The 24,831-nt window shown below is 38.1% G+C and overlaps 1 protein-coding gene across 1 annotated transcript in view; it reads right to left on the minus strand.

Annotated features, from left to right (window-relative positions):
• Nucleotides 1-831: 831 nt before the first annotated feature.
• The window catches only part of LOC121278026 (glutamate-rich protein 1), a 55,048-nt gene continuing 31,048 nt past the window's right edge, over nucleotides 832-24,831 (minus strand). The window contains exons 4-5 of the mRNA XM_041188039.1: nucleotides 9,994-10,071; nucleotides 832-3,481 (exon numbers count right to left, since the gene is read on the minus strand). Of these exons, the coding sequence (XP_041043973.1) occupies nucleotides 3,468-3,481; nucleotides 9,994-10,071 (92 nt within the window). The 3' untranslated portion in view covers nucleotides 832-3,467. The remainder of the gene's footprint in view (nucleotides 3,482-9,993; nucleotides 10,072-24,831) is intronic.

Raw genomic sequence — 24,831 nt, forward strand, 5'->3', positions numbered from 1 at the left:
GCTCACCCATTGGTCACATTCTTCCAAACATTCAGTAGATCCCCATTGCCAATCCTATTTAATTTAAAATTCTCATCCTCAGGTACAAATCGTTTGTGTGCGAGCTACCTCGACTCTTCAACCATCATCCAGCCCTATTTCTCAACCCACAGCCCTCACGCTTGTGAGAAGGAATTGCTGTGTAGCCCCCTCATTCCACCATGTAGTAGGACTGCAGGCCATTATAGCCGAGAACTCTGCAATTCTGACCTTAAACCCTTGCTTCATATTTTCTCACCTTCAGTAGCTTCTTTGAAACTGTCACTTTCCCTAATCACCTTCTCCCCGTTCCTGACAGGTGTCTATTACCCCTATACAACCCGGGTGAAGTGTAAGTTATTGTTGTAGATTGAGGTGTAACTTCCTCTTTTAAAATTAGGCATACTATATACACCACTCCCCACTCCTCCAACAGGACTCAGGATTCCCTGCCAGGGGCTGAAATCCAAACCTAATTTTTCATGTGTATTGATCAAAAGCCAGCTGAACTTTACTCAAGTCAGCAAAGTGTCTTGATTCCTGCTCTAGATAATTACAAATTGTCAGAAAGGCATGCTGCAGGATTATTTAGAAGTTGAGAAACAAATACTTACACTAAACAAATACTTACACTAAATGCCTCATAGCAGCACATGAAAATTAAAGCATTTTGTTCTGCCTGCCTCATAGAAGTGTAACAATTTGTTTTTAAAACAGTGGTCTACATGTATCCTATTACCTGATTTTAAAAAAATGAAAATGACAAACTCAATTTGTTAGAAGTAATGAACGCAAAAGGCAAAGAACTGAGTGTTTCCCTGTGTAATTAATTTTATTTCATATTAGGAGCTCAGATGATACACAACATCATGTTAATCATCTGTTGTCAACATACTATTCCTGACACAGGCCATGCAAATAATAGTTATTTAACCATTGGTACTTATTTGCCTAGGGCATCTTGGGCCAAATATGGATTATGTTGCAGTGAGCTATTGTGTAAAATATTGAATTAAAACACGTTTATTACTGCCACACATGCCCCAGGCAAATTAAAATGACTGCTCTTCGCTATACTTCTGTAAAAACGCACTTAATTTTAACCGTGAAGTCAAGCCCAGTAGTTTTCATCTTGTAATGACAGTTTTTTATCTCCAGGTGTCACTAGAGGAACTTCAATATTGATGCAAAATTGAACTTCTGTTTTCACTTTGAGGTAAAGTTTTGCCTATTTCTCCTGCTCTGTCTTCTAATTAACGGTGATAATTAATTTTCTGCTATGCTTTTGGTTAAGTGTTTCCTGATTTTAAGTTGTTAATGGCCTTTAAAAACTAAAACAAAGGTTATTCTTTAAATAGCAGTCAAACATACCACTGCAGAGCATTGTATCTCTATGCTCTGTTCATATTTGAAATGTTGCATTTGGAAAAATACAACTATGTTGTTAATGATTGTTAGAAAATGAAAGAAATGACATTTTGAACAAATAAATCCAAAAACATAATTCTTGCAAAACCAGTTTAACAAAAGTTAATGAAATTATTACTTGTTACAATTGAACAGTAACATTGTATATATTTGATATCTTTGTAAAGATATAATGATAAATAAAAGATACGATGGTAGATATGCAATGGCAAACATTTTTAAAAATCCTAAGTCACAACACATACAAAACACAAACCCTTAAAGAATAAACCACCACCCCGCGCCCCCCAAAGGAAAAGTGGTCCAATGGTGGTTAACAAAATAGGTTAAATATAGTATTAGATTAAAGAAAAAGGCTTATAATGTTTCCAAAGCATATTAAGCCTGAGGATTGGGAGCATTTTAGATTTCAGCGTAGGACAGCCAAAGAAATTGATGGAGAAAGTAAGTAGAAGATGAGAGTAAACTAGTAAAGGACATAGAAACAGATTGTAAAAGTATGTAAAAAGAAACAAGCAGGAGTAAACATGTGTCAGTTACAGGCAGACCGGTAAATTATAATAGAGAATAAAGAAATGGCAGAGACATAAACAAATTCTTTGGATTTGTCTTCATGTTGGACAATGCAAGAAGCATTCTAGATAAAGAAGGATCTTGAGATTGAGGAGTTTAAAAAAATTAGCATTAGTAAACAAATAATTCTGGAGAAATTAATGGGGCCAGAAGTTGACAAATCCCCTGGATTTGATGGCCTATGTTGTAAGGTTCTAAAAGAGGTGGCTACAAAAATAGTAGCTGCATTGATTTTGATCTCCCTGGATTCCCCAACTTTTAGAATGGTCTCTTCGGATTGGAAGGCAGCAAACGTAACCCCGCTATTCAAGAAAGGGCAGAGAAAACAGTACTCATGGGATTGTGGACAACATATTAGCATGTATCAAAGATTAGTCAACAGACAGAAACCAGACAGTAGGAATAAACTGGGCATTTTTGGGTAACCAGTGATATACTGCAAGGATCAGTACTTGGGCCTCAGCTATTTATGATCTTTATCAAAGACTTAAATGAAGGGACTGAGTGTAGCGTGTCTAAGTTTGCTGATAAAGGATATACTAGCCTTAGAGGGAATGCAACAAATGATCAGTAGACTGGTTCTTCGCATGTGGGCATTTTCCTATGAGATCATTATAAGGCCCTTAAGGACCGAGATGAGGAGAAATTTCTTCACTCAAAGGGTTGTGAATCTTTGGAATTCTCCGTCCCTGAGAGCTGTGGATGCTCAGTCATTGACAGAGATCAACAGATTTTTGAATATTCCTGGAATCAAGGGATATGGGAATAGGGTGGAAAGGTGAAGCTGAGGTAGACAACCAGCCATGATCTTTTGAATAAAAGATCAGGCATGAAGAGCCAAATGGCCTATGTCTACTCCTTATATTCTTACAGTGTATTTAGCTGACTATATCTGCAACTTTTCAAAAGCTGATGATTAAAAACAGGCTATCATGTTTCGTTTTCTTTTTATTTCTACAAAGGAATCATTTGGATAGATTTCAGACTGTGCACAGTCATCATGGCAAATGATAGCATTTCCGTATGGCATACTGCCTTCATTTTGCATAATTAGCTACAATATTGCCTTAGCTTCAGTTTCAAATATATCTTTACGCACAAAATTTCAGAATGTAATACATTCCATTAGCTAAAGGCCGGTTGCCTTAGCCAGGACAAATTACAAGTGGAATTAAGTAACAGCTATCAGTGTTTTGGTGTTTGAAATCTTAAGACATCTGGCGCGATCCAGGACGTGATCAGACAACATTTACCATCAATTGCAATGTCATCTTCTTTGCTTTGTGAACATTCAGCATCTGCTTCTTTATCAGGCGCCTGTTTTAGAGACTGACTTTTGCTGAAGATGCATTTGTCGTGTACTATAGTAGGACATGCTGAAACCTAACAGGCCGAGAAATAGAGCCGAGCCATGCATCAACGTGTCTGTGCTGTTCAGTGTCACTTTGCTAGCAGATCGAATCTAAAAGTAAAAAAAAAATGCAAATTATTATTAGTTAATTAGAATTTATTGCAATCAAAGTAAACTGTCTTTAAACTTTAACAAAAATAATTAAGCAGTTATATTATAGGCAACTTGTTCATGACGATGAACAACCAATAAGTTCCACATTTGCCTACATATCATTCTAGGTAAAATGGATCAGGGCTCTGCCCATTGATAACATTAAGATTAACCAGAATGCCAAGGAGTCTGCTGGGCGGTCACCTATGCCGCTCCAGAGACTATGTGTATGACATTTTAACAATATTTGGTAATATTTGAAAGAATTTGGATGTGCGCTTGCAATGCCATGGCATACAAGGCTGTGGGCCTAGTGCTGGAAAAAGGGAATAGAATAGTTAGGTACTTGTTTGACCAGCGCAGACTCGATGAGCTGAAGGGCCTTTTTCTGTGTTGTAGACTTCCATGCCTAATAGAAAACCAGTGCTATTTTATTCAACTTGTGTTGCACATTCAGGACACACAAATTAATTGTTTAATTATTGTCATTCAACACAACTGAACTTTTAAATGAGCACTTCAAAATGTCAACATATTTTAATAGCGGATCTTCAAAACCACAGAATATTACGCACTTCAAAAATCTTGGCTCAGCAAGTATCCCAAATTTAAAACAATTTGCATTTTTGTGAAATTGTGCTTGATACAAGGTTTTTGTTTGTTTACAACACACCCTACAATTGTGTTAGAAGGTTAGGATTGTGGTGCAAGGTCATAGCAGTGTGAAATGCACTCAACCCATTCATTTGGCCAGCTGCTACTTAAGTCACTTGTTTGCCTTGGGCCTGCTCCACAGGAAATGAATAATCATCCAGACTTCCTAAATTATTCTCTGTTAGGCCTTTGTGACTATCTAGGTTGAAACAAAATTCCGGTCTAACTTAGCAGCAAAGAAAATGACAGATAATCAATTTTTTTGAATCAAGTGAAAAACAACTTTAGGTGAAAAACTTTAGGTGAATCCAAAAGACTGCTCTGTTAGAATGCCAAGTCAAATATTTCTAATCTCCAACAAGACTTTACTAATTCTATGAGTAGAAACACAGTACTATAAAAATAGTGATGTTATCCATTTACAAAAGAGAACTCAAAAACAGGTTCAAAAAATTTGAATACTGAGACTAAATTAATGACCCAATTGAAACCAGTGAAAAAGGGAGACAATTTCCAAAATAGCTTGAATACAACAGGATCCCCTTTGCGATTCAAATAGATCACAAAAGCTTGCAATGTTGCTGCCCAGGTTGCAACAGGACACCTTGGGAATAATTATAAAACTCAGCCTGTATTGACTGTACAACATATTTGTGCTTGCAGACTTTCAGTAGAATGTTCTGATAAGCCAGTTATCGGGGTACAGATGCACATGGAGATGCTGCATCCTGTGATTTACTATGGCTATGGGCATGAACTGTTTAAGCACACCAGCTACTGAGGGGCTGAAGGATAGGACCGAGTCCTTCCCACCAGTTGAAATAACAATTGAGAAAATTCCAAGGGTATTCCCATGTTGGCACCAACTAAATGGGCAAAGAGTCATAGTCATTTATGGCACAGAAAGATTGTTACCCTCTCTCTGATAATATTAGGTTGTGTACATTGGTTATGATACTTCCTCATATAGCCCCTATTCTAGTTCCTGGTGGGAACCATTGATACAAAGCATTATTTAACCCAGATCTACCAGAAGAACTATCTGTGCTATGCCTAGGTATGACTATCACTATCATTTGAAAGTGAGAGGGTATTATGCCCACTAAAATATTGTAGTTGAATTACACCTTGCCAAACAATGAAACTCTTGAAGGGGATCTTGCTTAATTCTCACAATCATCTCTGTCAAATCACTCATGTTGTGCTGTTTGCCACAAAAGTTTAAAGAATTTCTGCACCTGCTTCTGAAATATCTTTTTGTCAAAGATTAGCTACAATAACTACTGATCTAGGTCCTATAGGAGTGACATGAAAATAAACTCATGGCAGTCTGCACAGCAAAACATTCAAAAGCAACGGATTTAAGAACACAGGCCCTCCAAGGCTACGCCACCATTCATAAGATCATGGCCCCCATATCCCTCGATTCCCTCAGTATCCAAAAATCTATCAATCTCAATCTTGAACATGCCCAACAACTGAACTTCCACAGCTCTCTGGAGTAGAGAATTCCAACAGTTCACAACCCTTTGCATGAAGAAATTTCTCATCTGTCTTAAATGGTCGCCCCCTTATTCTGAGACTGTGACTCCTAGTTTTAAAATAAAAGTAAAATACTGCAGATGCTGGTAATCTGAAATAAAAACAAAATGCTGGAAAAACTCAGCAGGTCTGGAAGAATCTTCGTACAGAAAAAGAGTCGTATTCAACCTGAAACGTTAACACAGTTTTTCTCTCCACAGACGCTGCCAGACCTGCTGAGTCTTTACTCCTTGTTCTAGACTCCCCAGCCAGGGAAACATCCTCCCAGCATCTACACTGGCAAGCTCCTTAAGAATTTTATACATTTCAAAGAGATTACCTGCCATTCAGGAATATAGACCTAGTCTACTCACTCCTTCCTCATGCTACAATTCTCTCATCCCAGAAACCAGTCCAGCAAAACTTTGTTGCATATCGTCTAAGGCAAGTATATCCTTCCTTAAATACTGAAACCAAAACTGTGCACAGTAATCCAGGTGTGGCCCTACAAAGGCCCTGTGTATTTGTAGTAAGACTTGTCGGTGGGGAAATTTGTTCAGCAACATTGTGCAGACTATGTGATTCCCCAGAACACCATGGCCACTACTTGTAAGGCATTCTTCAATAATACCAATGAAGAAAGCTACAAAGGCCATGTGAGTAGCAGGCTGTGCAGGTAGTATCTCGTAACGTTGTCTGCCTCCAGAGAATCAACGTGCAAAATAATTTTTACTCTTTTTACTCTTATACTCCAATCCTTCCATAATAAAGGATCACACACCATTTGCTTTCCTAATTATTTGCTGTGTCTCTATGTTAACTCTAAGTACAAAATGTGCATTTCCACTTCTACAGACTATGCGCACTGGGAAAGAGGCAGCAACTAACTTTGGAAAACATTAATTAGTAGGACTCTCAGTCTCTGTGGGAGAGAATCTCTTTGTGGGTCCGAGTCCCCACTGACTACAGGAACCTAGTATTCTACATTATAGGAAAACTATGGTTCTTATTGATTTTGCCAAGGTACCAATAGTTCTGTACAGACAATGGAATTGGCCAAGATGTAATGTTTATTGTTCTCTGGCACACTGTCAGACAAAGGGCTTCAATTTGAACCCTTTCTTCCAATGAAAATGGTGCAGGCTGGGATAAAAATAGTACAGGTAGAAATATGTTCTTAGTGGAAAGCTGGGAGTTACTCTATATGGGGGGAGGATACCAACACTTTGTTTGAATTTTCCAAGAGCAATTATAGCCTGAAGGTACTAGTGACAATTGCCACTTGGGTCAGTAATAACTTCCTGGGTGATGCTGGAACTCTGACCTGAGGAGTTGTCTTGTGCTATCACACCAATAGGTGTAATCTATTCTTAGGTTGCATAGCATTGGATGACAGTTGATACTAAGGATATCACTGTACCAATCAGTAGCAACATTATTTTAGTATTGATTAACTCTCAGCAGCAAGGGACATAAAAGGGTCCCCAATATTGACTACAAAGTCATCGAGTCCTCTGTACTGATAGGTGCTAATTTGCATCCAGCAATGCTAGTGGGATTTCTTAACCTGATTCTGGATGTGCAAGTAATGGTGCACCTGTTCGTTATTGGTGTGTTTTATGAACCCAAGGCAAATCTGGCATAATGCTTCATCATGTTTGGATGACAAACAATTTCTAAGATGACATGAGCAAACTATTCACAATATTCAAAGCCTTTGGGACATGTTTTTACAGAAATGCTCACCCAACTAAACAAGCATTTTGTTTCTTTTTCCCCCAATGAAGGCATTGTATTGCAAAGGCATAATGTGTGTTCACAGTCCAACTGGAAAATTCCAGCTTGTGCCAGAGCCTCGCGTACACTACAACTTTTGTTTGTTTGCTTCTGTCTGCTCTGTTTGCTTTATACTTGGTCATTGAATGGAGCATATGACTGGTCACCAGGTGACCTAACCACTCGTGGAAAGGACAGCTAGTATCATATTTCTGGAAGCTTGCTGTCCAGTGCTGATGCCTTAAATACTTGTGAAACACAACAAAGAGAAACAAAAAAATAGTCAAGATCATATAATACATTTGTCTAATTTAACCTATGTTGTAGAGAGGTAGTAGATTTTGTCCAAACCATGATGAGGTCTAACATGAAGAGAAAAGAAGTTTCAGCAATAGAAAACTGGAGTGGTGAAACTGCATAGGTCCTGGGGCCCTGTACAAAGTTGGGAGCCGCAAGTTCATGGAAAATTTTGATCTATTCAGCATGTAATTTTCCCAGAACCTATCAGGCATGACTATATTCCTAGGATGCGTGCAGGATGTCGAGTGAAGGTGAGTTTAGCATATCTATAAAAAGTACCATAATTGATATAGACTTAACAGACAGCTTCAAATTTTAGCAGCTTTGTTATTCAGTCATCAGCAATATTATCAATTAGCATTGGTCTAAAGTGGATGGATCATTGTTCTTTATAAGAATGTTTTGATTATTAATTGCATGGGGATTTTGTGACAATATAAACAGGTCTATAATGTAGAGCTTAACAATATTTATGTTTAAAACTACTGTATTCCAAATAATAATTGTACTTCTTGTTACATATGTGCAGATGAAACATTCTTATATAACAAAAACTTAAATTAATATTTTGGAACGAGCAAGTAAAGAGCAATATTTATTGTCTGAATTATTCAGGCACTTTCTGCTTGTTCCTGTGCATCAGATGGATGTTAAAGGTCCCATAGCATTCGAAGAGCAGGGTGTTCTCTGAGGATTATGGCCAACATTCCTCCTTCAACCAGTACCCAAAGAAAATCAGACTAACTGATTAGTACAGCACAGATTAACATTCTATGATTGCTATTTGTGGAATCTTGGTGTGCATAAAACTGCTGCAAAATGTGCCAAAATAACAGGTACTACGTTGCATGTGAAGCATTTCTGAGTTTCTGATGTTCACATACAATGAGATGATTCAGAGTCACATGAAAAGTGTACCATGGAATGGAAAAACAAAAAGGTACCAAAACAATTCATTATTTTCATTCAATTTTACTAAACAGTCAACAGGCAATCCTACTTTACATCAGTTATTAAAATGAAAATATGAAATCTATACTTAGTGTTTCAGTTACTAGTTACAGTTGGATTAAGGTAATAAGCAACCACTAGAGTTGTTGTTTAAAATGAATATTAATTTACAATTCAGCTAAAAGATCTCACCATGTTACTTTATCTTTTTATATTTTAAGAGCTAACCTACATGATATATGGTTTTAGGATTTTCTGTTCCTATTTCAGATTTCCACCATTCACACCTTTTCTTTTTTATCTTATCACTGGCTGTGAACTATTAAACATGCCTATTCTCTTTCCAAAAATTAAGCTTTAATCCATCTCTTTGATTCAAAGAACATCTGAACAGATGCTGCAAGGAATAACTACATATTGAGAATGACTGTGTGTTAAGCTAAGCAGCTCAACAGAAGGAACAACATACATTCTGAATTTTATTTGGTATTAATGCTATTCACATTTCTGATTGCTGTCAAGTCACAGTGATTTTGGAAGCACTATTATGCTGCATATAAGTATGACCCTACGTATTATAAAATTCTATTAAAATATTTTTTACTCATAATCCCTTTGTTCCCACCATGAATGTTTGCTTTCATTTTTGTTTACAAATTGCTTAGTACCATTCAAAGTGTACGGATATAATACAAGATATTGTACTAGTAACCACACGTTACGTGATTTCCTTTTTAACATTGAAAGCTGTGGTGTTTTTATGTTGTGATCGTACTCAAAATGACAGAAACTCTTAATAGTATCAGTAGTGAATGACATGCAATGTTCTATTAATTGACTAATAATGGTGGCTTCTTACATGCACTGGAATGCTTCATGCAGAGCATCAAGAATGGCCTGAGTGCCATTTATTTTAGCTTTATGGTGGTTTTGTGACATTTTCCATAATTTTAGTAAGTGGATCTCTATGATCCAGAATAAAATACATTTTTACTTCCTTTTTATGGGAGGGAGAAGTGAGATGGAAAGAGATAACTTTCCAAATACTCAGCAAAAAGCATCAAGCAAAATGTTTTTTCAGATTATTGTATGTCCTAAAAACTAGTTTCATTTATTGTACTTTACTACTGCATAAATTGGTTGTGGGTACATTTGAATGACAAAAATACTGAAATCACAAACAAAAAGTACATTTACAATACTAGATCATACTGACATGAGCTTCGAGCAAGTCCTTTAAACTCAAAACATCCTTTTCTAATGCTCACCTGCAACAGTCTGAAGTATCCAGGTATCATTGTTCGCAGTGGAATAAACATTTTCGATCAAGTATTTCTTTTTTGATGCTGCAGAGAGATTGGAGATTATAAGCGAATTATCTCTTCATTAGGATCTTTGTTACAAAATTTCAGCTTCTTCACATTCAGTTTGTGATTGTTTGACACTGCAGCATATGACACTGCTCTGCACTCAATGGCCTTTGTAAGCTCTTTATATACAAGCTTCAAGGAAGAATAAACTGGATAAGTTGCATGAGTTGTCACATGTTATCAATCTGGGTGCTTATATGTTGGCAGCAGGCCTTGAGCTAGAAGGCTAAGATTGTCTGCAATGTATTTACAGAGATAGGTTCAGCTTTATCAGATTTTACACAACGCTGATGGACAGATTAAAAATATAAGACACCTTGGCCTGGAAATTAGATTATGCCCAAATGCTGGTGTAGGGCGAGCACTGCTGGCAGGATCACAGAAAATTAGTCCACTAATAATTTGTTTCCTACTGGAAAGCTACTGGCACTAGTTACAACTGTTGAGGCAACACAGCAGTCATGATGGGGTTGAGTGGCAGGGAGGGAGGCTGTTGGGCTGGGGTCTTCAAAAGGGTCCAGGATTTGAACTGCAGCTGGGAAGGAGTGGGACATTTGTGGTGAATAGTTACCGGCAGTGGCCCGTGGATTTATTATGGAGCCAGAAGGAGCACTCCTGTTCTTCCAGGCTCTACATTAAGGGAAGTGGAAAAACTTAAAACTTTTCAGATGGCAACCTCCAGCAGGATCTTAAAGAGCCTGAAGCAGAAAGTGTGCAGATTTGAACTGACCCTTTTACTTGTCTTGGTTTCGTAATTCTTAATGCCCTCTCCTAGCCCCGGAGAAACCCTAAACAATATGGCAGATGTTCTACTTCCGGCATAACGAGGTTGTGCATGCTGCCTGTCTTGGCTTGCGTTTAAACAGTTCCAGGTCAAAATCTGATTTATGCAGAACACAGTGAATTTTTTAAATGATATTGTGCTCTTACTACATGCTGATGGCATTTTTAATTTGATAATGTTGAACCCATGAGGCTGGAAAACAGATAGCTACAGAGCCTAAAACTTAACCAAGAAGCTCATCAGAATAGTAGTAGTACACTTAGCCCCACAGGCCTGCTCCAACATTGAATTAGATCAAAACTCATATGCATCTCAGCTTCATTTATCCACCTTAGGTCTGTGTCTCCTTACCTAACAGATTTTCAGTCTTTAAAGCTCGAATTGTCCCAGCATCCAGTGTTTCGGCGAGGGAGAGAATTCCAGACTTCTGCTACATATTGTGTGAAAAAGTGCTCGATGATTTTCCTCCTGAGAGGCTGTGCCCTAATTTTAAGATTCTCTTATTGGAGGGAATCGTTTCTGTCAGACAGATTTTCCATTTTGGGCACAACTGGCAATTCCAGCACAAAATGCATGCAAAAATCATGTCCATTTTGAAGAGCATGCCTACCCCACTCCATGTTCGCTATATATCACCAAATGCAAAATCTGCCACGAACCAATGAAATCAGGTAATATTTTAAAATGTAAGCTTTTTAAACTTTTGTTTTTTAAAAATATTCTACAATATATTTAAGGGTATCTTGGTAAGGTTTAATCAATATAGCTGGAAATGGATTTATCACAAAAAAAGTCTGCACTTTAAAATCAATGCCAATCCTTCCCTTTGTGAGTAAACTGATGTTAAATTACTGAAAGTGACTAAGAAAATAATTTTGTACTTTTTCAAGTGTCAAATCAAGTGCAACAAATTTGTATATTAGTAAATTTGACTTTGGGTGTTAGTAGAAAAGAGTCAATATTGATTCAGTTGCTCGTTATGCATCTCTCCTAATTTTCATTTCTATTGACTACAAGGGTGTTGTCAAGAAGCACTTTCACTCAAAGGGTAATGGGAATCTGGAACACTCTTCCCTCAAAAAGGCTAAATCAATTGAAAACTGTCATTAATATATTTTTGCCAGAAGAGGGCATTAAGAATTACGGAACCAAGACAAGTAAAAGGGACAGTTCAAATCTGGACATTTACTGCTTTAATTACCAAAATTCCAAAACAGCAGGTTATAACATCACAAGTGGCTCGCCACTAACTAATGACAGCAGCCCTCCAATGGCTGTTGTTGCACAGCATATTCCACACAGCATTGCTCTTGGTTCAATCTGGGAAGGGAGCTGACCTCTCTTTATTAGCAATACACTTATGTGCTATCAACAGTTGGTTTTCAATTTTAGGAGATAACTATATCTAGAGATTTATACTTTTCTTTCTGCCTACTGTGAATCTTAAAATCCATTTTTTTCCATGGCTGGCAAGGCTACAACTGAAAATCTTTTCACTAGAACTATATCACAAATTGTAAATTGAGTGTATTGTTGAACATAATCGCCATCTCAGTTTCAAATATTAATTTATTTTTGGCCTTATTAACCTTTGGCACTACATTTGCGATTTGTGTATCTCCAGATTCTGCTGCTCCGCTATCCATTTAGACTTATTTTCCAGGGAGTACATGGCCTTTTTATCTACCCTATCAAAATGTACCACCCCACGCTTACCTATATTGAAGTTCAATTGCCAATTACAGGTCCATTCTATAAATTTATTAATGTTTTTCTGTGCTTTGTCACAATCCTCCTCCTTAGTAACTACACCCTCCGATTTGGTGTCATCTGCAAATTTTGAAATTGTACTTCCAATTACTGGGTCCATTTAAGTAGTGAACAGCAGTTGTCCCAGCATTGATCCTTGTGGAATATCACTTCCTAACTTTTCCCAGTCTGCTTAACTTACTTTAGCCCCTACCTTCTGTTTTCTGTTTTATAACCAAGTTGGTATCCATTTTGCTAGTTGTCCCCTGGCAAACCACATGTTTTGGTTTTAGACATGAGTCTACTATGCATTATCTTATCAAAAGCCTTTTGGAAATCATTGGGTGGGATTTTCAATCACCAACAAGGTCAGAAAGGGTTGTGGGCGCGATTTAAAAATTGTGTTCCTGGAGAGTGTCGCTGGGTCCTGATGCTTTCAGACTCACTCCAATTTTCAAAGGGCAGGAGGTTAGGGAACTCACTCATCTCCAATTAACAGCCCATCAAACTCCTCAAACAGCTAACTAATGGGCTGGGGAGGACACAAAGACAATTTTCTGCAAACCTGGTGCATATTAGGGCACAGCTGTTGGGTTCAATGCATGGAGAAGTGAAAGTTCTTTCATACAATAAAAAAATCGCACTGGAGATGCGCATTACCTTTGATTTAGTGGTAAGGTCATTTTCATGAGCATTTATATTGCTGGCTCTCCAAAGAGCATGGCAGATTCTGGAGCACAAGGCTTCAGAACTATTGTCGGAATATTGTTAGGGCCCTTGGCCTTTGCCATTTCCAGTATCTTCAGCTGTTTCTTGATATCATGTGGAGTGAATCAAATTGGCTGAAGACTGGCATCTGTGATGCTGGGGATCTCCGGAGGAGGCCAAGCTGGATCATTCACTCGGCACTTCTGGCTGAAGATTGTTGCAAATGTGATGGAGTCAGGAGGCAAGTTACTTGCTGTAGGATTCCTAGCCTCTGACCTGCTCTTGTAGCCACAGTATCTATATAACCAATTCAATTCAGTTTCTGGTCAAGGGTAACCCCCAGGATTAACATCCTGGGGGATTCAGCAATGGTAGGGTGTGGTGGAAGCAGATTCAAATGTGGTATTCAAAAGGGAATTGGATGAGTACATGAAGAGAGAAAAGAAATTGCAAAATTATGGAGAGAAGGCCAGGGAGTGGGACTAGCTAAATTGCTCTTGCAGAGCCTCAAATGGGTCAAGTGCCCTCCTGCTGAGCTGTAACCATTTTATGATTCTATGAAATTCTGGCATGCACTTATACCACTAAGGATGCATGTTATGATCTCCCTAGAGATCAATATCATTTAAACAGAAATCCAAACTTCCAGTTAATAGCTGTAAGAATGGCACATCAAGATTTCACATTTAAAAACCTTTACTGTAACAAATGACTAAAAGCACTAACACTATGTTCTTTACATGGGCAAATTATACAGAGAGGAACATTCCCCTTTTATACTTATCACAATCTCCACGGAATTACAGTCTTTATAGCAAACAGTCCACATATTTGCTCCTGGCTTCCAGTGGTTACCTGTATCCCCATTTCAAGTAGTAACTTCGAGTGACCGTCTCCAGATGTTTTCCACAGTTTTCAGAGTTACTTAAATCAGGAGTAAATACTGTTCTAATGGTTATTCTTTTCCTGGCCATGCCTGAACAAGTCTCTCAAATTCCGTAGAAGGCATCTCTTCAACTAGAAACAATCTCTCTCCCCCGCATCCGGTTGTGCTGCCTTGCAATGTCAAACAGCTGCTTCTCTCTGACGGCCACACAGAACTGATGTTTATCTGTGAGATTCATTGATTTGTAGTGAAGCCTAAAAACTGATCTCAAAACGGCTTCCCCTGCTCTCTTTCTCAAGGCAATGTGAAACATATTAACCTTGTATCTAGATATAAATGTAATTAGCTATCCTTAATCCCAACTCTGTTTCATTTTACAAGTAAATGGGCAGTTTACAGCATTACTTTTTACAACCTGGTACCAGAGGGTACCAGTCTCTAAACTCAGACTGCTGCCATTGTCTCCAAGCATAAAAGCCTTGCACTTTCTTCTTAGTAAAACAATATAAGCCTTCCTTTGATCTCTCACAATCAAACCAACCAGGGTTAATGTCAGGCAGACTTCAGAGCAGGTCACATAGCCTTCTTCATTTACCCTAATTTTAAATATACAGTCCCAAAACATCAATCTTATAAACCTCAATTATAACAGGCATAATGGGGAACCATCAGATGATGTGGTGGAGGTTGCCCACTTTGGAGTAGGTGGAATGTGCAAAGATCAGTTTCCATTCACAAGGAAAACATACTTTACATAGCTCATTGGCTCTTTTTAAAAAGGTGGCTTAAAAAGCTTCACAGATTTTCAAAACATTTAGAGGTAACACCATGACTCAGGCTTGCATCCTCAATTACGATCTCCCCCTCTACAATTCGCCACTACTGAAGCATATATGCTTTATTTACTGTGTATTGGCCACTACTGTTCCCTTCAGTTAGGGATGAGGAAGCACCTGACCGAGGGGGTCTCCTCCCACAGCTCTTCAGTTAGAGCTATGGCAAGTGTGTAGAAGAGGCATGAATTTTCAACCCCATGGAAATTAATAGGAACCTAGAAATAAACTTTATCTGGCTCCCGAGGCGCTATGATACACAACTCCACTCTCCATTAAGACAAACCAGTCATGCACTCCATGCTGACACTTCAGTGTAGCACCGTAGGAGTGCTACATTTTCAGGGATGAGACACTAAATTAAGCAGTCAGTTCAGGTGGACCATTAATGGTACTTATGGTACACGTGCAGAGCTGAGATTTCTCCTGGTATTCTGGCTCAACATTTCTTTCATAGCCAACTACCAGAACAAAAATTAATCACTCATTCATCTCATTTGCTGTTAGTTTTCCCCTGATTTTCATTTCCACCAAACATAGGAACAGGAATATTCCATTCAGTCTGTGACCCTTTTGAAGTTATGAAACAAGACAGACAGGCAAATAACCAGCTAATCTGTTGGGTTTGTCTCATTCTGGCATGATTGGAACTTAAGCACACCGTCACCCTTATTCCCATAAATCTCAAGGGAGAGAGAGAGACAAGAAAAAGGGGGGAAATTGGCTAATTAAATAAAAACTCTGGTGCACTCCTCCCCTGCCTTAAAGGTGATTGAACAATCTCCAGGAGAATAGTGTGACTGGGTGACAAAACCATCATCTACCTTCTACATGCACATATGTTTGCCATTCTCAGCAACTCATCCAGCTCCCTTTGGAATGCTTGCAGCAAATGTTTTGCACTTGCTGGCAACTTAATTCAGAGATTGCTGACAAAAAAACATCAAACCTGGTTCTATTCTTACTAATGTCCTTTAGTCCTTCCTAACTTCCCACTTTTTTCTGCTCATAAGAAAAAGCTGCCCATAACAGAAGAGGACATGAAGGAAGGAGGGTCTCACAATTATAGTCTCCTAGACAGATTTCAGGAGGTCCTTCTAGCCTTAGAAATCAAAGGATGTGGAGGCTTCCTTCAAGTTTGACACCTGTGCTGTCCTCTATTATTCTTCCTCTTCCAACTCACTTAGTAACAGACGCCGTACCAAATAGCATCAAAATGTACAGATGCCATTTCTGTCTGAAGTGGTTTCTTGCTGCCAACATTCTAACGTAAATGGTTCTTTTGCAATATTCATCTCCATCATTAATGAGACAGTCATTATGAGAACAAAGAAGGTATCATCTTGCAACACCCTGCACCACTGATTATTCTCACTGTTGATGCCACCAGCACAAGCACACTTGATCTGACAGATTGTAATAGATTGAAAAAGAAGCACTGAACAAAGGTGTGGAGGAGGAAGTGGAGGCAGCAAGAAACTTGAGCCTGCTGGCTGGGCCCACTCAGCTGCCAAACCCAGGGATTGGAACCTCATGGGACCTACATCTTGAGGTTGGCTGCAATCTGAGTGCCAATGCTTTCTCCAGACATTTGAGAGCATGAGAAAAGTTTCCAAGGTTTGGTAGAAACTGTGAACAAATCCATCAATCATCTCTGCAATGTCGCATGATGTAGTTTCCAGCAATTTCATGGAATCTGCAGCTAAAGCCCCAATGACAAAGACGCCAAGCTCAGTCAGTCTATTTCCTGAGCTGAAATTGAGACACCAAGGATTCCAATGTACAGAAATCTTATCAACTTGTGAGGGACTCAGTTTGAAAGAATTTTATTGCTGGCCAGGGTTTTTTCTCCTGTCAGCCTTCAGATACCTTGTAGAACCACCAGTAACAGGGAAATTGAATAATGCAATCTGATTTTTTTTAGTCCACCTGTGTTGGTAGATGGGGTTTCATTGTAACATTTCAGCCAAAAGTTGACATTTCCAACAATTAACGGGGATAAAATGACTGCATTTTCTATCAACTTTGTTATGACTTCACTTCTGACATGGCAGAATAAGGTAGCAGCAGATGAATGATAATAACATGTACCAAGATGTCAACATATAGTTGATAATGGTTGGTATGTTTACTGGGTCATTGCATTGTTTACATGTTAGGACAGTGGCTAGCATTAATATGCTCTTACACGTTTTGAGAAAATACTCTTAATCCAGATTCCACTGGCTGCAAAATTGCAGATGGCTAGAATTAGGCCTAAAGTTAGCAAATTCATGGTTATAATATCTGCTAAAACAGCTAACTTGTTGTATAAAAGATGACAGTATCTAACATTTTGAAAAGCAGTAACTGAATAGTTCACTGTGCAAAGTTGGAAATTTCCAAAGAGAAACATATTGATTATTTACCAGCTACTGACGTACATTTTACGTCAAACAGGTAACCTATTGTGCAAAAGGAGACCCTTTTGGATATTTTGAAAGCAATTCATTGTGCAAAGTGAACATTTCCAAGAATCAAAAAATTGATTAGTTGCCATTAACCTATTGAGTCAATAATTTGTATTGACAAATTGAACTGTATTAAATTAACAAACCATTTTTAATTGAGATTCATGTCAATCACAAATTAAACTAGATTAAAAATGCCTTTGTTTTGGGGCAAAAAAATCCAGGATCAGGCAGAGAAAGAAACTTTGATAAAATGGTTTGTACCGATATGGATTGAACAATTCTGTTCTTCAGCTCAACATCGAATTAGATCTTCCGTGGTTACTATACCACCTAACCTGTTTACTAAATACTGGTCCAATCTTTATGTATGAATATTATTCCTATTATAATTCTATTATATTATACTATTATATTCGTTATATTATCCATTTAGCATTCTACTAAAATGCCGCTGCAGTTCCAGGTTCCAATTTCCATACCACTACGCATTTGTATTTGTAGTGGTTTGTATTTGTAGTGAATCTACAGTTCCGGTTGTACAGAAAGTACTGTATTGTACTGTATCGGTAAACCAATATATGTTGGGTCTTAACCAGGGTGAAAAGAAAACCTGCACAATCCTGAACAAGAATGGCAGAGAAACTATGTTATCTATAAATCCAACATGGATTGAACAAAATGAATGAGTCAAGGTTGCCAAGCAGGAGAAACAACAGATGGCAAGAGTAATTCATGTGCCCATATAGGGTTACACTGTTTTTACACTAGGAAACAGAGTCACTAGCATCAATGAAATTTGTAAGCTCACAGCTGAAATTATGGCAATTTTTTCATACAAATTTAAAATCTATGAGAAAAATTATGTTTTAAAGCTTCAGGCAAATAAGGATCAATCAGAATTACTAAAAAAAAAAACTATCCTTTTGTACTGGAGTGTCAAAGTTAGAACAGCACAGAAATATGCCATTTGACCCACTGAGTCCATGCTGGCGCTGTATAGCATTCCAATCAGTCCATTGCCCCACTGAATCCCCATAGCCTTGCAAGTTTATTTCCCTCAAATGCCCATCCAATTTTCTTTTGAAATCATGAATCGTCTTCGCTTCATGTATTCCCTACCTAGAACTCGCAATCTAAGGTCAGGGCAATCTCCAATTGATTAGAACATTAACTATTTTGACATTTCATGAGGAACAATAGAAGCCACAGTAGCTGTGGCACAGTTGGTAGCACTCTCACCTTTGACTCAGAAGGCTGTGGGTTCAGGTACTACTTTAGGGCTTAAGTATAAAAACCAAGGCTGGCACTCTAGTGCAGTATCAAGGGAGTGCTGCACTGTTAGATGAATCCCTATCTGCCCTCTCAGGCAGACATTCCATGGTACTATTTCGAAGAAGAGCAGGGGAGTTATCCCTGGTGTCCTGGCCAATATGGATCCCTAAACCAACGTTGCAAAAACAGATTATCTGGTAATGATCATATTCTTGCTGCTTGCAGGAGCTTGTTGTGTGCAAGTTAGCTGCTGCAATTCCTACTTTACAATAGTGATTACACTTGAAGAGTACTTCATTGGCTGTAATGTGCTTTCAGGTGCCAGTGGTCATGGCGCTGTATAAATGTACATCTTTCCTTTTTATCTGAATGTTTTTCCTTTCAAGATAAACATTGCAAGCACAAACTGCTGTAATAAAACTCCAGGCACTTATGGGAATTACATTATGCAACACAATCTGAAACAAACATCCAAGCCTCTACAAAATCTTAATAGCATCCCTGAAGATTGCATTGGATAGTAACAGTGTTTTATTCCCAAAGAGGAAAGTACTTTACTTAATAACTGCTCTTCAAAAGCAGTACCAACCATTCATTGTCAACTTATTTTTAAAATACGGGATGACAATCATGATTGGATGAAAGCCAGTGTGAATTCTATCTCAGTATCAGATTACTAAGGCTGCCATAGAGTAGTTTCAGTTTAGATTCTCCATTGCCAGGTACATCATATTGGACCCAAAAAAGATCCCTTACCCTGCTGGTCCCCAAAAAGGGGTCATCACTAATTGTCAAAACTTGTGAGCATTATGATGAGTAGCACAACACAACACATTATGTTAATGTATTGCTGCCAATACCATCCTCTTAATCACAGTATAGACACACACCATATCCCAAAACACAATTTCATTATTTTGAGGTACAAAGCTTCAGCAGTAAACACTTCTCTTTCTGCTATCCATTCGAAATTTAAGCTTGAGATCTTATAAACAGCTGTTATATTTGAATATAACTATATTGTGCAAGTGTACATATATACCTAGAATGTCACAATGTTATGTAGTAGTGAGCAGTCAGTGCATTGAATAACAATTTGAACATGAACTTCTGCATTGTGGCAGAGTCGGATTGCCACTCTGCTCCTAGTTTCCTACCTCGAAATCCAGGCGATCCTTTCTCGCCTGACTTTCCGACTCAAGCTGGGTGAGAACGCCCCCTTTTTAAGACATGTGCTGACGTAAAGCAGGTTAAGTTTAAAGCTCTAGCTACTTTCAGAAGCCAAGGAGAAGGTAAATTTGTAAGTTAAATGGGTAGGATTGGGGGCCAGGAGGGAGGGAAAGAAGAAAAAAAATTGGGTGGTCAGGGGGAGTGTTGGCTGGTCAGTGAGTGGGGGCGGCTGCTGGGTAGGTCAGCTGGCATGGAGAAAAGAAAAAGGTGGGTCAGGTGGTCAGAGAGGGGGTTGGTCAGGCAGCTATCCTATGGGGGTGTTGGCCATGGGTTGGTGGGGCAGTGGTCAGTACTATAGTTACCAGGAGTTAGAAGTGGTTTTAATTCTTCTACCTTCTCCTGGGTAGCTATTACTATAAGACAGTCGGAACTGTCTGAAGTTTGCAATTTAAATCGTACTTTTGGGTTGTTCTTTTGCAGACCATTCGCCCCATGGAAGCTTGAACTTCCCGGGCAATCCTTTCCCATGGAAATACCAGTCGGCGTGGTGGTGGTGGGCATTCCTCAACACATCTTTGGGGTACTCCCCCGTTAAACACTCCAGAGCCCACAGGTCAATATATCAATCTGCCAGCTGCAAAGAGAGCTGCAAGAAATACACCCAATGAAAGCTCCAGTCTGTCTAAAAATGTGTGATGATTTCAAACTTCTGGGAACCACAAGACATAACACCAGCCTCCTGGAAACAACTTCCAGTAATTGTCAATCTCAATTTCCTTACCAGTGTGGTAAGTGAACCTTTTGTCCAGGTCAGCTTGTGATATGTCACCAATTTGATGTTTTAAATGTCCAAGTCCAAGGCAAATGACAAAATCATCAGACTTGTTTGCTCCTAACTGCTTAATCAGATTTTGCAAACGATTTTGGCAAAAGGACATGTCAGTTGAGAGATTGACTCCCAATCCTTCCTTCCAACCACTATGAACTGAGCTACAGATTAATGTAGATACTGAGCAAAGAATACTGAGCCATGAACATAAGAAATAGCAGCAGGAGGCCATTCAGCCCATCAAGCCTTCTCCACCATTCAATTGTGATTGTGTCCTTAATTCCATTTTACTTGCTGTCCCCCATAATACTTGACTCCTTCGTCAATCAAAAGATCTATCTAAATCAGCCTTGAGTATATTCAATGACTCAGCCTCCAGTCGCTAGGGGGGAAAGTTCCAAACAATACCAGCTCTCAGAAAAAAATTCCTCATCTTAATCTTGAATGCAGACCCCTTGTTTTTAAACTGTGTCCTCTAATCTGTTTTGTTGAACCTTATTTGGACACATCTTAAACATAAGGTTAACTGAACTACAATTAGCTGTTTTTTGTCCCTTTTGAATCACATCTAAGTTCAAGTTAGCATTCACCAAAACCCCAAGGTACTGACATGAATGACCAAGTGGGATGGGTAACCTTGGTGTTTTCTGATCACCCACCACCATATGCCACTGGTTTTTCCTTTATTCTGGATAGCAAACAGAGCAGATTAAATTGCCACAGAAACTGCCAATAACACAAAATCATGTGCATAAGAAAGCAATGCAACTATTTCAAAAATATCTGGAATAGTCATTCCAAGACCTCTAATTACAATACATTATTGACAAAGACTTTGACTGGGCCAATGTGGATAGTGGATAACCTTGCCTCATTGTTCTTTTGAGAAAAGTAGGCACAGGGTCTTCCAGTTATCTTTAGCTGTCAGCTTCTTTGCAAGAAATACATCTAGCGCCTGATCAAAAGCCTTATTATAACAACTGATTGAAAACAATCTGTGCCTTATGAAATCATCATCAGAAAAAAGTTACAGCATCATAGGGGGCCATTTGGCTCATCATGCATGTACTAGCTCCATGATTGGATTTGACAACCAACACTACAAATTTCTCACTATCATCCAATGTGCATGCCTGAAGAACAACTGATATTTGAGATTGCTTCATGGTTTTGGTCTTAGGAGCCCTCTTATGATAGAAATTACAAAAGCGTTATAGAACACCATCGGTACGGATGTTTGAAGCATCATCTTATCCCCCAGCCTCAGATCAGTCCCCATGCGAGTTTGCGTACCAAGCACCGATCACTAAAATATTGACCAGCAGCTTTTAAGAATTTGCCATATTATCTACGTTTGTCACCCTATCATTAGCTAAGCAATTCGTCCTGGACTCTAATTCATCCCAATGAACTGATACATTAAAACTAACCCACTACAATGGTTAGAATAAAACATTAATATGTGCAACTTACCTTTTGTTCCTTCATGCATACCAAGGGGCAGGGATCAGGTCAAAGAAAGGAAGTCAATTTCCACAGATTAATAAGAACTACTTCATTGCTGATGTACAATATCAGAATGTGATGTTGATCTCTGCTACAGTTGTGAATGAACGTTGGATTAATCTTAAGGTGTGCAGTTTTATGCACATTAAAATTAGTAGCCAAATTGATTTTATTGCCATTGGTTATGTCCTATGGAGTAGTAGATATCCATTCATATCATTTCCCTAATTTTCAAACATTTCCAATGTTTTTTTGCTCCAAAAATCAAGCTTGTGACTTGTTTTTTGCAGATATCAAAACTTAAAGCAGCAAGATGATTTTAAAATGTGTTTAGGGTATGGGCCTTGTTTGAAGACAGCATGATTTGAAAAATAAGCACTACAATTGTAGCCTCTTTCTGACTCATAATCCCTTCTTGTAGAGTGATGGGCATCACAAAATTTACCCATGCACTTTATGAATGATCAATATTGCAAACTTAAAATAAGTAGCTTAAAGCTGGTAGTCTAACAGTTGAGGAAGCTTAAAAATGAAAAAAATAGCATGCATACTCACCTGTTTAAGTTCATGTTGTAATTCATAGTTATGAACTTGCTATTGTCCTATAGTAAACAAATCAACCTGTAGGTCATTCCATGTCAAAACTCCAGTGAACAAGATGGAACTCCAAACAATAAAGCCCTGCTTCTAATCTAGAATTATTAACTTTACACAAATATCAAGTTCGCCCTCCAAGCCCTTGCTCTTTTGAGTATAGATGCCATCAGTTAAAATGCAACAAGGAACAGATGGAAACAATGAAATTAATGGAGGTTTTTCAAAATTGTAATTCTTTATCTGTTAATTATGTTCGATGATATGGATAACCATAAGATATAAATAGGGGTTCTTAAAAATGTGGCAAGCCACTCTGTTTGGAACGCTCTGAAGAAGAGCCATATGGACTCGAAACTTTAACTCTGTTCCTCTCTCCACAGATGCTGCCAGACCTATGTTTTTCCAGCATTTTGTTTTTGTTTCAGATTTCCAGCATCCACAGTATTTTGCTTTAATCTGTATAGAACTTGTTGAGTTATGTAATTTTAATATATAGATTTGATAGAGGTATTCAAAATCATGAGGGGTCTGGACAGGATAGGGAGAAACTGTTTCCAGTCATGAAAGGATCGAGAACAAGGGGCCACAGATTTAAAGTAATTGGCAAAAGAAGCTAAAGCGATATGAGAAAAAACTTTTTCACTCAACGAGTGGTTAGATTTAGATACACTGCCTGAGAGTGTGTGGTGGAGGTGGGTTCAATCAAGGCATTCAGAAGAAAATTAGACTTGTTTTCTGAAAAGGAAGAATGTACAGGGTTTCGGGAAGAAGACAGGGAATGGCAAGAGCTGATCAGAATTGACTTGCCAGCCAATCAGGAACCTTTTCTCCTGCAGCATAAACTATTGTAATCATTTGAAATTCAACATTCTTGCATATGTCCTGATGAGTGCAAGCTGAAAAGCTTTGGCAACATATCTCTCTTTTCAACAAATTTTTAAACTTAAAAATTTGATTCATTTTAGCTAATATTTTCTTGTATTGAATTCACTTTCCAAAGGGTTTTTTCATTATTTCAATTAAAACAAAAGCTAAATGTAATGGCAGATAAAACAAAAACATTGAAATTGTCCAGTCACCAATGTTATAGGGTAGAAGAGAGTGCTTCTACCTGCATCCCTTGTCAAGCAAGGTAAGTGTGAAGAGAGCATTTGACAGAAATTCAACAGGAAAATTGTAAATATAACAGGGAATTATTTAATGAAGTTTAAAAAGTTACAAATTTTCCAATCAGGGAGAGAGCATTGGGGAATTCTAAACTTAAACAAGAAACTAGATTTCAAACTGCAATAATTTGAAGGTGAACCTTTGTAAAATGTATTTCAATTACACAAAATCTTGTTGGTTTTGAAAATGTGCCTTTTCAAATGAGAGATGATGTAATACAGATTTGGTAGGACTTTAAAAAAAGTAGTTTCTGAAATGTAATGATTTTTTGTGCTTATGAATCATAAAGTTTGTTATATAAATTAAGGTGATAGCAAACGATCCAAGTGTTTTAATTATCTCCCTGTTCCAATATTCAAGCAATAATAGCACTTATGCACTGAACTTGTTACTATTTGCGAGACAATTAAGAATTTGGATTTGGCACATTACATTTTTGTTCTAGTTTTACACAGCAAGTTTAAGAATTGCTCTATGCTATACCAAGGGGAAAAAGACACTTTCTACCTACAAGTTAACTAGCTCAAGTCTCCACAGCATAACCATGTCTGACCAATGTACCAATGAATAAATTATTCCTTTTTTTTACAAAATAGATAAACGAGGATTTAAATCCCAAGATTACATCATGAAAACATGGAAAACCACAAAACAAAAAACTATGGTGTAGGATTATGTAGGGAATAATTGTTAGTGAATTATCCACCACATTCAATCTCATCAAGCAGCTCGAATAACAAAGCTTGAGTAGTCCAAGGCCACCTTCTGAAACTCAAGATGAC

This window comes from Carcharodon carcharias, chromosome 5, assembly GCF_017639515.1.
Source record: "Carcharodon carcharias isolate sCarCar2 chromosome 5, sCarCar2.pri, whole genome shotgun sequence".
Lineage (NCBI taxonomy): Eukaryota > Metazoa > Chordata > Chondrichthyes > Lamniformes > Lamnidae > Carcharodon > Carcharodon carcharias.